Consider the following 15,123-nt stretch of genomic DNA (forward strand, 5'->3'; position numbering starts at 1 on the left):
TTTTAGTTATTTTAAAAAAGTAATTAATGCATATTACATGTTAAAGATATAATGAGTATTGATTAAATCTTCAGCATTTAATATGTATTAATTACTTTCTTAAAATAACTAAAATGATTGGTCACAATCAATCCTATATGCACACAATAGATAGTAGAAACATTTGAACCTCTCTCTCTCTCTCTCTCTCTCTCTCTCTCTCTCTATATATATATATATATATATATATACACACAATTTTTTTCACATACAAGAGATTACGAAGCAAATTTTAAACGATATATTACAGACCACAATAATAAAGAAAGAAGAAACCAACGCAATGGGCATTTGTGTAATTTTGACAAGTGAATCTGATAGTAATTGAATTCCATGGGGTCTTAGGATGAAATATTAAAATCCACCAGATGCAAGTATTCTTGAATTTCCACACAATTCAATTCCATATCCTTTTGCAATCAAAATTAGGAATTGGTTACTTTAGATGATGGAAAAGCAATGAATGTGGATCTTGGAAAACAAGGAATCCTTTTTGTTTCAAAGAAGCAAAGACTGTAAAAAAGACACATGAGGGTTTTCTGTATTGCTAAATAAATATCTATATAAATTTCGATAATATGCAGTCTTACCATATAAAAGTGGTAATTTCTGTAAACAATAAAATATTTCCAAAAGTAGCATATCTGGTTTTTGCATTTTCTGACTTGAGGTGCTCAAAAGTGAAATCTCTTGGTGACTTGACTTCAGTGCTTTCCTTGTTCCCTGCATACTCTAAAATAACTAAATTATCAAATGTAATAAATAGCAATGTACTTTCATTAATATGTTTACTATTTACATTCTACTTCCATTTCATCCTAACTCCTATTACATCATTACACTTTATAAAATCTATCCAATGATAACAGTGTCATCCAAAACAAAGCAATTTTCATTGCTATAATTGAATAGGATTTTCAAAATACCTTAACAAGAAAAAATAATAATGATTCAAAAAAATTTCATGTAAGAATTACCTCAAAAACGTCTTGATTTTTGTTGAGGGTATCCAGGCATCCCCATTCCATCCTTTCTTCTTAACTGCTTCCAAAAAAAAATTACATAAGGGCATATAAGAACACAATTAATAGGGTTAAATCTTAAATACAAGAAATAGAAATGTACTTTGATTTATTATGAAAGTACATTGCTATTTCAAGAAACATATGAAACCTGTTGCTGTTGTTGGTGAGGCTGGGCGGCAACACCCCGCTGCATCGGGATATTTCCGGGATTCATTGCACCGCCGCCGCCCATCGCCGCCTGAGAGGCGAGACCATACGCCGCCATATTCTGCTGCTGCTGTTGCTGTTGCATCCTCTGCATGCCGGCCATGTGCATAGGGCGTGGAACATTTCTAGTTGGCATTACATGTTGTCCCCCTGACACCACGTTTCCTGATGCCTGAAAAAAATCATTATCTTATTTTGTTAAATGAAATAAATAAAAATAATTATAATAGATAAAAAAAAAAATCATTTGTTTTAGATCATACTTATACCTGTTGAGTAGGCTGAAGACTTGTTGTGCCTTCAAAATCTGTGTTTGTGTCAACTGGACGTGTTGGATAATTTACTATTTTCTCCCCGGGTTGAGGGGGGACTAGTGCACTGACCATTATTATAGTTACAAATTTTACTCATTAAATACAATGATATGGTATATTATAATTATAATTATAAAATAAGATTTTTATTTAAGAAAGAAAATTTACTTGCGTCCAGGTAAAGGCTCCATTCGAAAATACCTACATACAAAAAATATAATGATATACTACATATTGTTTGTATGCTATGATAATAAAATTTCTGCATGCATGCATGTATGTATGTATGTATGTATGTATGAGAGAGAGAGAGAGAAGCTGACTCATGCTCAAGAGCTTGTGCTGCTGTTATACGTTTTCGAGGATCATATCTGCAAGAACAAAGTGGGACCCAATGAAGTTATGATTATTAAATGGGAAAGAAATGGTGATATTTTTCAACATGTTATATCATACACAATATAAATATGATTGAAAATTATATTAATTTAAAGAGGCAACACATACTCCAACATTTTAGAGAGAAGATCGTATGCTGGATTTTTTGGAGAGAGGTGAACAACACTGTAAAGACCAGGACTATCACTGTAAGGAGCATAGATGATAGGTGTAAGAATTAAGATGATGACTAATAATAATAATAATAATAAATTATAAAAATGAAACCTACTATTTGTGGCCTTGGATGTGTTGCTGATCTGTTTGCCAATGTGGAAGATGGGCAAGTGTTGGCCATTTTTCTACTGTTGGATGACCTGATATTGTCATTCAGATTAAACTAAAGATCTATTCAACAAATACAGAGTAATTTTTCAAAGTAGAATATAAGAAAAAAAATAAGAAGTAGAATGTTGTAAAAGAAAGAAATGTCAACATATTTATCCAAATATGGATTCAGAACTTTGAAAGGCTATAGTGGGCCTTACCAAATTTCAGTTTTATATTTCCTTACCTAAAACCTTGAAAATTTTGTCAAGTTGATCAAGCTGAACAAGAAAGAAGTCAAGAACATGTATTAGGATAGAAATAAAAAAATAAAATTTAATGAAATATTAATCAATAAATCTATATTTGTTACCTGAAAAGGGTTTGGTGTGGCTTTAACTTCTTGTCCTTGAAACAATGGCTTCAATGTCAGAAGCTCAGCAAATATACAGCCAACAGCCCACATATCTAATAATATTAAATAATAAAAAAATTAATAATAAAAAAATAGTAAAAAGATAGAATTTGGTGGGAAAAGTTTCATACCAACAGCACTAGTATAGTGCTTCCCTCCAAGGAGCAACTCTGGTGAACGATACCAAATGGTTACAACAACCTGTCAATAGAAATGGAATGAATTTTCATATGATTTTTTTATATTAAATATAAGATAATTATGTAAATACTAAAATACTATTGCCTCTTAAAGACTTACCCCATTATCAAACAATGGCTTCAGTGGAGCTTGATATATTCTAGCAAGTCCAAAATCAGCAATTTTTACAACTCCTTGTTCTTCTCCATCACCCATTACCTATATGATTAAAGTACACAAATTAAAAAATGTCATGTAATCCAATAAACATGAAAAAATATACAATTTTACCAAAATATTGGAGGGTTTAAGATCTCGATGCATAATCCAGTTGCTGTATAAGATTTGATAAATGTAAGTGTTAACTGTTATGAAACCAAAAGGAACAGTTGCACAAATTTCACTTACCTGTGAAGATAATTTAGCCCATTAAGCAATTGCCAAAGTATTGACTTCACTGTGTATGGGTTGATAGCTTGGTTGACTTTGTCTCTGTGATGTCTAATAATTTCCTGGTGTTTAAACACAAAAAGAAAGTAAGTCAAGGTGTAGAGCATGAAACCCATAAGTTTATTCAATTTTACTATGGAAAGAAATGGTTAAATGCAAGAAATGATAATGTATTTTGAAAAATAAAAGTCAGTAAAATAAGAAGGTAGATAATATGCTCACATAGAGGTCGTGCTCTGCATAATCAAAAGCCAGATAGAGTGACATGTCGATGTGATTGATGTGCACATTCACCAGTTTTACCACATTGTCATGGGTTATCTCCCTAAGCAACTGCATCGACATTGTAACATGTTCACTTCAATGATATCAAAGTACTAAAAAAACATGAAATAAAGGAATAACAAAGGGTAAAAGCCTTCTGTTCTTTAAATGAAGAAAGAGATTGCTTGATAAAAATGTGAAGTTTATGAGCTCAACAGATATATTATGCAATATTACTCGATCCCTTTCTCATAAAACAGGTAAATCCATAATAAGTCATTTCAGGGATGGAGAAATATAACGTTTGTTTTATACAAGAACTGGAGCACAACACATCCAAGAACCAAAATTAAGCTTGATTATGTATAGAAAGGCCAGAAAACTAAAAGAAATATTAACATTATTGTTACCAAAAATGAAATGAAAGCAGGATCAATGGCCTTCTAGTCTACCAAAACCTGAAATTAAAGAGAAAATAAAATACGTGTGGGAGAGAGGGAGAGAAAGAAATGAACCATGATTTCGCGAATTGCCGTAGGGGAAACACCATCGCCGTCTTTGGACTGCTTGAACTTCTTAATCGCGATAGACTTGCTCCGATTGGATTTGATCTTCGCCAAGAACACAAGACCGTAAGTTCCCTCACCAATTTTACCGATCAAATCGTACTGTTGCAACCATTCAGGGCGATTGGAAGAACTGATGTTGCTGTTGCTGCCACTTCCACTACTATTACCTCTGTTGCTCATCCTTCTCTCCCAAAATCTAGCAAAAATTCTTACACCCCCAAATTGTTAGGGCATGGGTCCATAGTCCGAGGTTTCGCGGGCTATAGCGGTTTGCCTGATTGGCTGATTGACACCTCTTGACTTTGTGCTCGATTCCTGAGAAATTGCAAATACAGTCGGGAAAGAAAATACGCAACTGTTTGTTGGATTCGTACCAATTTATGCATTCTATGTAACAAATCAATACAAGTTATTATTTTATTCCAAATAGATCATGCCTCTTTATTCTATATAACTTAATAGCTTTTTTCGAAAATTCTGCATTTCAAGACTACATGGTATGTCTAATTCGTTATTATTTGAGAAAAAACAACTTCTGGTAAAAGGTAAAAGTTTATCATTTTCTAACATGACAATTGATTGGGAGACTGTTTGTTAGGAAACGGTTACGAATTCTTGTGGGTGCCATTTTGAGCTTTTTATATGTTCTTCAATGTATTGTGCCATGAAACTATATTGTAACCGATGGACTGACCAGCTCCTCAATAGGTGATGTTGATGTTTGTTGTCTATATAAATAACGCATGTGGTATGTCAATTTTATGTATAATTGTTGTTAAATATAATTGTTAGAACTGTTGTAGTGTTTGAGATGGGTTCATGTTGATTAGTGATTTGAATATTGAAATCGATGGTCTGAGGTTCAGGGGATGTGTTGTTCGTTTATGGAAACAACATGTTTACTTGAAATCTATTAAATTGAACAATATTGATATTGTATTAATGTACGAGAATGTATCGATTTGTCATTGATAAGTTGTCTATGTTTTGTTTGCTTTGGTGTAGTTTTTTAAGTTTTTTTTTTTGTGATAATTTCAGGGGAACCGTATCTCAGCTACCATCAAGAATGTTTTAGTTCTTAGGTCATCTCCCATGGGTTCAAATGGGGAGTTTAATGGGGAGAATCTATCTATCTATTCTATACTATAGACGAGATCATCCAAAATGATGTGGTTCAATAAAATTTGTATTCTCAAACCATATTCATTTGAAACCGAATGACCTTTCATGTTCCTTATATCAATGAAATTTACTAATTATTTTTTTATTTTTCTAATATATACATATGTTATAAGTATCTTTGAAACCTATATAACTTTTCATATTTCTTAAATTAATGGTATTTAGTAATGACCTTTCAAGTTCTTCTCATTATATATATTGTAGTTATGTTAGTAGTATATAAGTACGACTTTGTCACAAAAACATCTATGTATTTGAAAGTGTTTGTGATTCAAATATGAAGAGTTGAAGAAATCGATTTATGCGCATCAATTGTTATTACGCTAGGGATTCGTATGTTTATTTTTACATATTCTTGAAATTGTTTTAAGAAAAAACATCATAAATGGTCCCTGTGTTTTTCTCAAATTTGAAGTTTAGTTCCAAAATTTAAAAAAAAAAATCACAGATGGTCACTGTGGTTTCAAACCTTTTGATGTCTGGTCTTTATTGCTCACTCCGTTAAGTTTTGTCTATTAATTAAAGGGCATTTTCGTCATTTCACTACCACAATGACCATTTATGAAGCTTTCTCTTATTATATATATATATATATATATATATATATATATATATATATATATATATATATATAACATAAAAGGGTCCCTCTCTCTCTCTCTCTCTCTCTCTCTCTCTCTCTCTATTTATCTCTCAATTTTAGTACACATTGTAACCCACAGTGCACAAGAAACCTAGATACATCTCTCCTTCCCTCAACCCTCAATCTCTCATTCCATCTTCTTGTGTTATAAAGTGTAATTCCATGCATGATTTGGTGGGTAAAATGTATGATTATATATTCAAAGTTTATTCGTTCCTTTTGCCTTAACATGAAAACGATATTTTTGGGTCACTCGGTGATTTGAGTTGATCTATAAATATCAGACTCCTAGTCCAAACTAAATTGATGTGTTTGATTTTGTAGCATGAATTTGATCATAAAATCAAATACCGAGAAACAAACAAATGAACATGAGGTTGATCATTTAATCCATGACGTTGTTCATACGATATCTAGTAAAAAGAAGGAATAGTTTGATCACTTATCTTAGGGCCAACATTTGATTTGAATCAGAGTTCGACAATGGCTTTGGAGAGCACACTTTCAAGGTTATACTTTGATATTGTCATATCTATACATATATTTAGGCATTATTATAATATCTTTTAAGTAATATTTTGGTTAATTGCAAAGATATTTGATACTTAAATTAAATTACATTTTGCAACCAACATTCTTGATGAATATGGACCAGAAGTGACAAATATTGGAACTTAGAAGGACTGGAGCTAAAACGAGAGCTTAACGGAGTTTAAAAGAAGAAGAATCTAGCAAAAGACCAAACTCACGACGTGAGGAGCGGCATTCTAGAAGATCATTACACGGAAGCCAAGTTTCCTTGCGATATAAGGATTTTACCAAACTCACGACGTGAGACACTAATCCTCACGACGTGAGGAAGAATTTTTGGAAACTATATATACTCCTTTGCTCATTCGAGTTTGGGAGTCTTGGGAGGTGATATTCTGAAGAGATAATCGAGTTTGGAGGTCAGAAAAGTGCGAAAAACATCTATTGGAAGAGGAGATCGTTTGAAGATTAAGATTTGAAGATAACACATTACACATTCAGTTTGATCATGTTTAGCTTTATTCCTATTGTGTTTGATTAATGCAATGAGTAGCTAATTTAGTAGACTTTCGTTTAGTTAGATGAAACCTAAAACCATGAGTTAGTTTCTTATTTTATGGATTTTATGAATTTGGTTTACACGTGTGTTTAATTATCATTACCTAGCATGTTAAAGTTGCATCTTTGTTGCTTTGATTCAAGTTAAGTGTAGTTTATTGACCATTTGAATTACATGAACTTGTTTACCTAGTAGTTTATGACCATTAAAATGCTAGAGCTAGGATTAATCACATCTTAGATTAAGTGATAAAGGTAACAACTTTAGATGTGTTGGAGAACATAATCTGACCATAATTGTGTTTATTTAACTGTCTTAATCATATATAATTATCTTAGATATACCTTACATAGCCCAATCATCATTAATAATCAATTATGTGTTTACTTGTGTATGATCATTACATGGTAGTTCATGAATTGGTAAAAACATTAGTAGATCGGATCAAGACTGCTAATTACATATAAATTGGTAACCTACTTTATTAATCCATAAATAAGAACTAACCATAGGAAGAAAGTGGATTCGAGACTAAACGAAAGTGTTTTTAATATCTTGATTACATCCGATTTTAGTTAAGTGTTTGTTAGTTTTAAGTTAACTTGAACTTTCAAAATCGGATAAAACTCCCTTTTTAGTTATTGTTTTTAGATTAATTTTTAGTAGTTAAATTATTAGCTAAATCCGTTCCGTGTGTTCAATACCCAACCTACTTTATTATACTATAAACTGACTAGGAACACTGTCTATAGGTGCATTAGTAGATAAGTAGTTAGATTATAAATTTAAAGCTAGATATGTATATTTATGTGCACATCATACTTACAATTATAGTTATAGACTTATCCAAGTGGAAGATTGTTGAATTAAGGTGTCTAAGCTCATAACTAGATTGGTATAAATGTGTAACTAGAAACAAAGTCCTTTTTGGGTTGCCCTCATAACCTAAAATAACTATAAATGATATTAGGATAGAGAAGTATAATTTATTAGATTATTATATGATGAATAAACTAATTGGAAATTATAGGAAAATGGTTTGTTAATATGTTATGAGATAAATATACTAATTAGAAATAGATAATTGATTTGTTGATTTATTATGTGATTGATAAATTAATATGAAATCAATGGTTAAATAATTGATTTGTTATTTTATATGGTTAATAAAATAATATGAAATAAATAAGAATTAATTAATTATTAATCGAAATTAATCCAAAATTAATTCAGGATTAATTGGAATTAACTAAATGTGCAAGGGGTGAATTGTAATTGTTCAATAGTTGAACAAAAGAAGCAATTTTAGAACCCTCCATGGTATGAACAATTTTGGATTCCTAGGGACCCTGGAAGCCTCCTAGTTTTATATAATGAAATGATTTGAACTGGGATTAAATATATTATTTAATCAATTCAAATTTGGCTTTGCCTGCAAGTTACCTAAACTATAAACATGACCCATTGAGAGCCAAAATTCATGCACAACCTTTTCTAATAGGCTTATGAATGAAATTTCCCTCTCATCCCCCTCACTCCTCTTCATTTCAAGGGTTTTAGGTGTGAGCCATTAGAAACATCATACTTTTGGTGCTAATTTTCCAAGATCAACTACAAGGGATTGAAGTGAATTGTTTACTTCAACAATTCAAAGGTATGTAACCCTAATCTAGCGATTTTTTTATTATATTAGGGTTCTTGTAGTTTTGTTGTTCTTTGTGTGTTACCTTCAAAGTATTATGACATAGACCCTTATAGGTTGCATGCACCCTTAAATGTTAAGTGATTTTCCGCATGTATATGTATTTTATAACCTATAAAACCCATCAGTACCATGTTGATCTTCGAGGATGAAGGCTTTTAGGGCTGCTAAAAAAGATATGAAGCAAGTAAGGAGTGATATTACACCTTGCTTTGGGAGTACATACTAGAAGTCTAATATACAAATCCAAGAACGATGTTGAATCTAAAGCCAATCTTAGCTCACGTACAATAATATATAAAACAATATGCATTTGTTTGAGCGCTACAAAAAGGTTTTAATAAAACACTTGCTAGGTTATATTTGATAGGAAGAGCCCATACTGATGTGCTATTGAAGGGATGTCCATAGGCATATCTTTGTTGGAATAAGGTGTCTAAGGTCTTAATTAAATATGTATATTCATTAAAAAAATAGTAAAGTCCTTTTTGGGTTGCCCTTATAACCAGGAAATAATTTGGATTGATATTAAGAGATAAATAAATGATTTATTAATATATTACATGATTAATATATTAATTATAAATAGTAAGTAATTAACTAAGAATTAATCAAAATTAATTAATTAATGATTTTAGATTAATTAGAATTGATTAATGGGTATAAGGGTTAGAATGCAATTGTTCAAAAGTTGAACAATGAGGCATTCTAGAACCTCCATAGTATGGACGGTTTTGGAAGCCCTTTCCTAGGGTTTCTGGAAGTCTCCTTTAGTTATATGGAAAGTAACTTAGAATTACAATATAATATTATTATTTTGAATTCAAATCAAGGTTTCCTACAACTATAAATAAGGACCTATAGAAGGGTTAAGAACCCTGCACAACACAATGAATTTTTTAAAATTCCTCTCCCTCTTTCTAATTTTTATCCTAGGTTTCCTAGGGTTTGAGTGTGACAAATTAAAGGTTTCCATACTATTGGGGCTAGCATTCCAAAGAAGGTTCTTCAAAGTATATTGCTATTTACGATAATAGCAATAATGTATGTAATCAAACATTGTGATTTTCGATTTTTGCTATGGTTATTTAGTTTTTCAAAGTATGTTGCTATTATGAGAAAAACCGTAGAATTTCTAGGCTGCATGTGCCCATAATTAATTATAGAAACATGTGGCCTATAAGTGATTGACCAACCATATTACTCCCACATCATCATCACAAATATGTTGGAAGACTAAAAAAAACACAAGATGAGATTTCAAATCAAAACATGATAAAAAAAAACAAATTATAGAAAAAATTACAAACGTTGAATTGTTCCAAGTGTAAGTGTAAAGGTCACAAATGCTAGGAGATATAAATATGAATATATTTAATCATCTAGCGGGGTTCCAAAAAAGAAATCATCATCACAACCAGTTGGGAAAAAGACAAAACATGTAAACATTGGATAAATGTTGTTTTGATTGTGTGTGTTGGCTTGTACTACTTTAATTTGAAAAATGTTGTTATTTTGTGATCCAATTGTTAAGCGTTTACCAAACATTAACTTTTGTTGTACTAAATTTTGGTTAAACTTATTGTATGTTATATCACGACATACTTATGTTATACTAAAAGTATTACATCTTGGTAATTGACATGGTAATTATCAGTTTGGAAATTTACAAGGATGATAGTTGATATTTAACTACTACCATTAAGATATATGTGTTGAACATTGTGTTCTGTTAATCTTTGCCTACCTAGTATAGATGTACATTGGTTAAATTTTGCTAATCATAAAACTACCAAAACTAGAAAAAAAACTTAAGTTAATACCATACAAAATCATATTTTCATTATTGCAACCATGTACATTACATTGTCATCTAACTTACACTCAAACCAAAAAGTACATCTAAATGTTACAAGTACACATGAACATAAACCCACTATTTAAAGTTTTACCAAAACCTTACTAAACCCCCCCACTATTTAAAATTTTACCAAAACCTTACTAAACACCCCACACTATTTAAAGTTTTACCAAAACCTTACTAAACCAAATCCATGACCATACCCACTACTATATCTTAATGATTATCAACAACACTATTACAAAAACCCAAACATTGAACAAGAAATGTTTGATTCTTTGGTTACATGCAAGGAGGAAGTTGCTCTTACATTCATGGAACACAACAGTTATAGAAGACTTCCATTGCCCTTAAAAATATTGGTGAATCAGCCCATCTAAAGAATCTGCATTCACTGCCTAATGTTAAAGTCATCCGCTAATGAGGAAGTATCCAAGTAAATAAACTAAAAATCCATAACAATTTCAACTTGGGAGCATGAACAAAATCTTCGTCTAAGGTTGTTGGATGTCTACGATATTCATATCGCAATTGATATTCTACATGAATAAAATGCCATTTTAAAGGGGAAGGTTTTACCGTTCAAACCAAAACAAAAATGAAAACCCACTAAGCCCTTCTTCATAAACGAACCGAATGGAAGATAGCATGGTAAAAGGACTAAAATTCCCTCATGTACCTGGCATATGAAGGAGGTTAACATGAAGAAGGAGACTGTGTCAAGTGCTAGGGACAACCTTGCTAGTTTAGTTTGGATTAATGATTAATAATTGGACGAAAGATACAATAAAACAGAAACGTTAGGTACTAAACATGTAACTTACTCTTTGCATTATACTATTACTAGGTTATAATCCGTGGAAACCACGGTTGATATGTTTAAAAGTATTATATAGAAAAAATATATATTAAATGTCATCAAAAAATACATCATATTTTGAATTGTGAGTAAACCTGAATTAATGTAATAAGTAAAATAAACATAATATTTTAACATACATGTTGACACACTTATTTTTATACTATATTAGAAGTTTTATTGATCAAATTGTCATTCTTAAAACTCGTGTGTTATACGGTTGATAAATTAAAATAACATGTATAATAACAAAAACATTCATTAATCATAAATTTACAAACACCAATTTATATACTTTTTAATAAAATAAATGTATATTTTAAATTTAGAAGATAAATTCAGATAAACTCATCTCTCAAATTTAGATGATAAATCTGGATATCTAAAATCATCATATGGATTTTTTGAAATTTATATAACTATTAAAAATAAGTTTGAAAAATATATTTAAAAATAAAATAATGTTTTAGTTTTCTTAAATCGAAGACATTTGGAGATATGCGGAAAATTAAATTGTTGAAAACATAATATTTATTAATATGGATAGAATTGATTTATATGTTAATATGAACCCTTTATATTTTTGATATATATATTTGTATCGAAGCATGCTACATTACATATAAATATATAACTATTTATTTATAGTTAGCAATAAAAAATAAATAATAATAATATTGCTTTTCAAATAAAACATAAATACGGAAATCAAATCTCGTCTTTTATTATTTTTAAGATAAAATTAATAATAGAGGGGGAAACTAATCATATAGAGGAGGGGACTAAAATAATATACCAAACTTTCATTTAACCATTGCATTATGATTGATTATCTTTGACTTTTTCTATGAGATACGAATACCACCTCTGTGGCCATAAGATTTAAAAGAGAAATTAAATAAAATCTTCGAATGTCCTTTGTAGCATCATCTTAATTAATCATTGACACCAACAATACAATAACATAGTCTTTTAGTTTGCATTTGTTTATTACTTGCACCTTAACTAAGGCACAAACTGGATTACTGTTATATTGATTTGTCATTGATATTGTGTCACTATACACATGAAGATCATTGTGGAAGAGTCTTCTCAAAAAGTTAAGAAACATGCTTCAATACCATGGTGTCAAAAATTAAGAACCATGTTTCAAGATTTTGACCTTAACACATGCATGTTTTTCAAATTATTAAAATCAATATTTCCTTATAAACAAACCATTATACACAACTTGAGAGACCATGCCACAATATTTAATAGATGAAAAAAAAAAACTTATAGGATGAAATAAAAGTAACAGTATATAAAATTTGAATGATATTGAAAAAAAAATATTGGAGAGCTTAGAAGGCACATAATTGGTTGGCAAAATGATAATATTTTGAACTTGATAAAAAGGAAAAGGTTTCAGATGGTCTACTCAAGAAGAGAAGAGACATGAAAAAGTAAAAGTGACATATTTACCTACTTGACTATTGACCTTATTATAATAAGGCAATACATGACAATGTCTTTGGAAACTTATTTATAATAATTTACTAACCAACTTTCAGTTTAGTTCCACTTAGTAAACTCAAATTTTTTTAAAGTTCTATAAATTAGTTCACCTACTTGTGTCCAAATGCCATTTAATTATCGAGCATCCATAGTATCTTCTTCCTTGCGGCCCTGTTTAATAAAACATAGTTAATCTTAAGAGTACTCATAATTTATTAAAAAAATACCTTTAAAAAAATACGATGAATAATATGATTATTTACCAACTGTAGTTTTTTAGATTTATTAGATACAACTATACTTACTTTCTAAATCATAAGGTATGCCTCACCATTAATCTATCTAGTGCAATTGCTCTATATTTACACGGATCTATTTTACTCAAAATTTCTTATTTTGTTAAAGTCTAATTAACATAATATAGCATCATACTTTTATTATGTAAAACTCTTATAACAGAAATGTTAGTTTTTTAACCTTCTTTTCTATAAGAGTGGATCTTCTGCTGCAAAAAAATGATTAAAGGGAAAAAGGGCAATTTTGTCCTTTCATGCCTCTTACGAAATCCACCACCATAAAATCCAACTACAATGCTTTTTTTTCCTGTTTTTATTGTTTGTTTGAGTTTTTATTTTTTCTATTTTTTATTCAATTTGACCATTTTGACATTTTCACATATATTGTGTTTATTCATCCATCTTTTCTGTTTTTATTCATTTGTTTATATTTTTATTCATCTGGATTAAGTTTTTCATAAATTCTCTCTTTAAAATAAATTTTCAGAAGTACCATGTTATTTAATAATCTATTTTTGATTGATTTTTAAATTACACATCATTGAAAGTATGGATCCTGTTTTATATTTCATTTCTTTTGAACATGGATCGATTTTACTCAAATATTCTTATTTTGTTAAAGACTAATAATCATAATATAGCATCATACTTCTCTTATGTAAAACTCTTATAACATAAAGTTTAGTTTTTTTAAACCTTTTTTACTATACGAGTGGATGATCTGCTGCAAGAAAATGATTAAAGGGAAAAATGGCAATTTAGTCTTATCATTGCTCTTACCAAATCCTTAACCTTACAATCCAACTACAATGTTTTTTTTTCTGTTTTTATTCGTTTAAGTTTTTATTTTTTCTATTTTTTATTCACTTTGACCATTTTGACCTTTTTCACATACATTTTGTTTAGTCATCCACCTTTTCTTTTTTTATTCATTTGTTTATGTTTTACCCATCAATTTAAATTTGAAATAAACACCAACACTTGAATCATGTGAAGCAAACTTCAACGTCCAATCAACAATATAATTAGATATCACAGTCAACTTAGAAATAATTTATATATGCAAATGTCAAAATGACAATTAGACCCTTTGTAGATACCAAAATCCAAAGATGGTTATATATTTAATATCTTCTAAATACCAACCTTCTATAATGAGTTTTTCTAGGGTGTCTTCGTGGTAGGATACTCTTAAACAATGTAAATTGATCAATAGAATGAATTTCTTCTACAAAAAAAGAATAATCTCTAATTGAAAGCGCTTTGATTTGAGAAATATTTTTACCTCAAAATGACAGATGCAACCCTTGATATGGTTTTATTTGACCGCCAACATGGAGCATCCTATTAATTCTCTCCGATTCATGGAATAATACATAAAAAGACATTAATTAATCATAATCAAAATCAATTTGCTTGCCTAAGCTTACATTCAAAGTTACTTTAGAATAGTTCACATGGAAACCTAGAAGTAAAGATATATGAATATCTTAAATCAAATAAAATGTGTAGAAGGTTGTTAATACAAAAACATTTCACATGACCACTTCAACATATCAATCTATTTCGTACTCCACCACAAATCAACGATGGGATTAAAAAGAATACTCTCTGACATCAAGAAAGAAAATTGCATTGTATATAATAGCCATAAATGTAATACTTACTTTTTGAGATATGACGTATGAAGTTTCGATTTGTGTATCAAGACCAAAATTAGCTTTAACAACAATTTCATCCATATTTCTTCAAAATAAATCATTTTTGTTTGAATCCTATGAGAAACATTACAATATCTGTAAGTGATAAAATATATTAACTGAAT

At 29.9% G+C, this 15,123-nt stretch overlaps 1 protein-coding gene across 4 annotated transcripts; it reads right to left on the reverse strand.

Annotated features, from left to right (window-relative positions):
* Positions 1–354: 354 nt before the first annotated feature.
* On the reverse strand, positions 355–4,578 carry CDKE;1 (cyclin-dependent kinase E;1). Of its 4 annotated transcripts, XR_013711841.1 has the most exons (17): positions 4,115–4,578; positions 3,558–3,668; positions 3,294–3,397; positions 3,177–3,219; positions 3,006–3,104; positions 2,837–2,906; positions 2,664–2,758; positions 2,538–2,571; positions 2,256–2,340; positions 2,093–2,170; positions 1,909–1,956; positions 1,754–1,786; positions 1,541–1,649; positions 1,213–1,443; positions 1,017–1,080; positions 630–771; positions 355–552 (listed from the first exon to the last, which is right to left on the reverse strand). XR_013711841.1 is itself a non-coding variant. In XM_079052391.1 (16 exons), exons 1-15 carry the CDS (start codon positions 4,346–4,348, stop codon positions 1,018–1,020), a joined length of 1,437 nt encoding a protein of 478 aa, XP_078908517.1. In that variant the 5' UTR covers positions 4,349–4,578; the 3' UTR covers positions 575–762; position 1,017. The 4 variants fall into 4 exon arrangements, 3 of the variants coding, with proteins under 3 accessions (XP_078908517.1, XP_078908516.1, XP_078908518.1); XM_079052391.1 differs by lacking the exon at positions 355–552 and having other exon boundaries at positions 575–762; XM_079052390.1 differs by lacking the exon at positions 355–552 and having other exon boundaries at positions 575–771.
* Between the last annotated feature and the right edge of the window lie 10,545 nt (positions 4,579–15,123).

The sequence above is a fragment of the Lactuca virosa genome, chromosome 5 (genome assembly GCF_052849685.1).
Source record: "Lactuca virosa cultivar CGN04683 chromosome 5, Lactuca_virosa_CGN04683_v6, whole genome shotgun sequence".
NCBI lineage: Eukaryota > Viridiplantae > Streptophyta > Magnoliopsida > Asterales > Asteraceae > Lactuca > Lactuca virosa.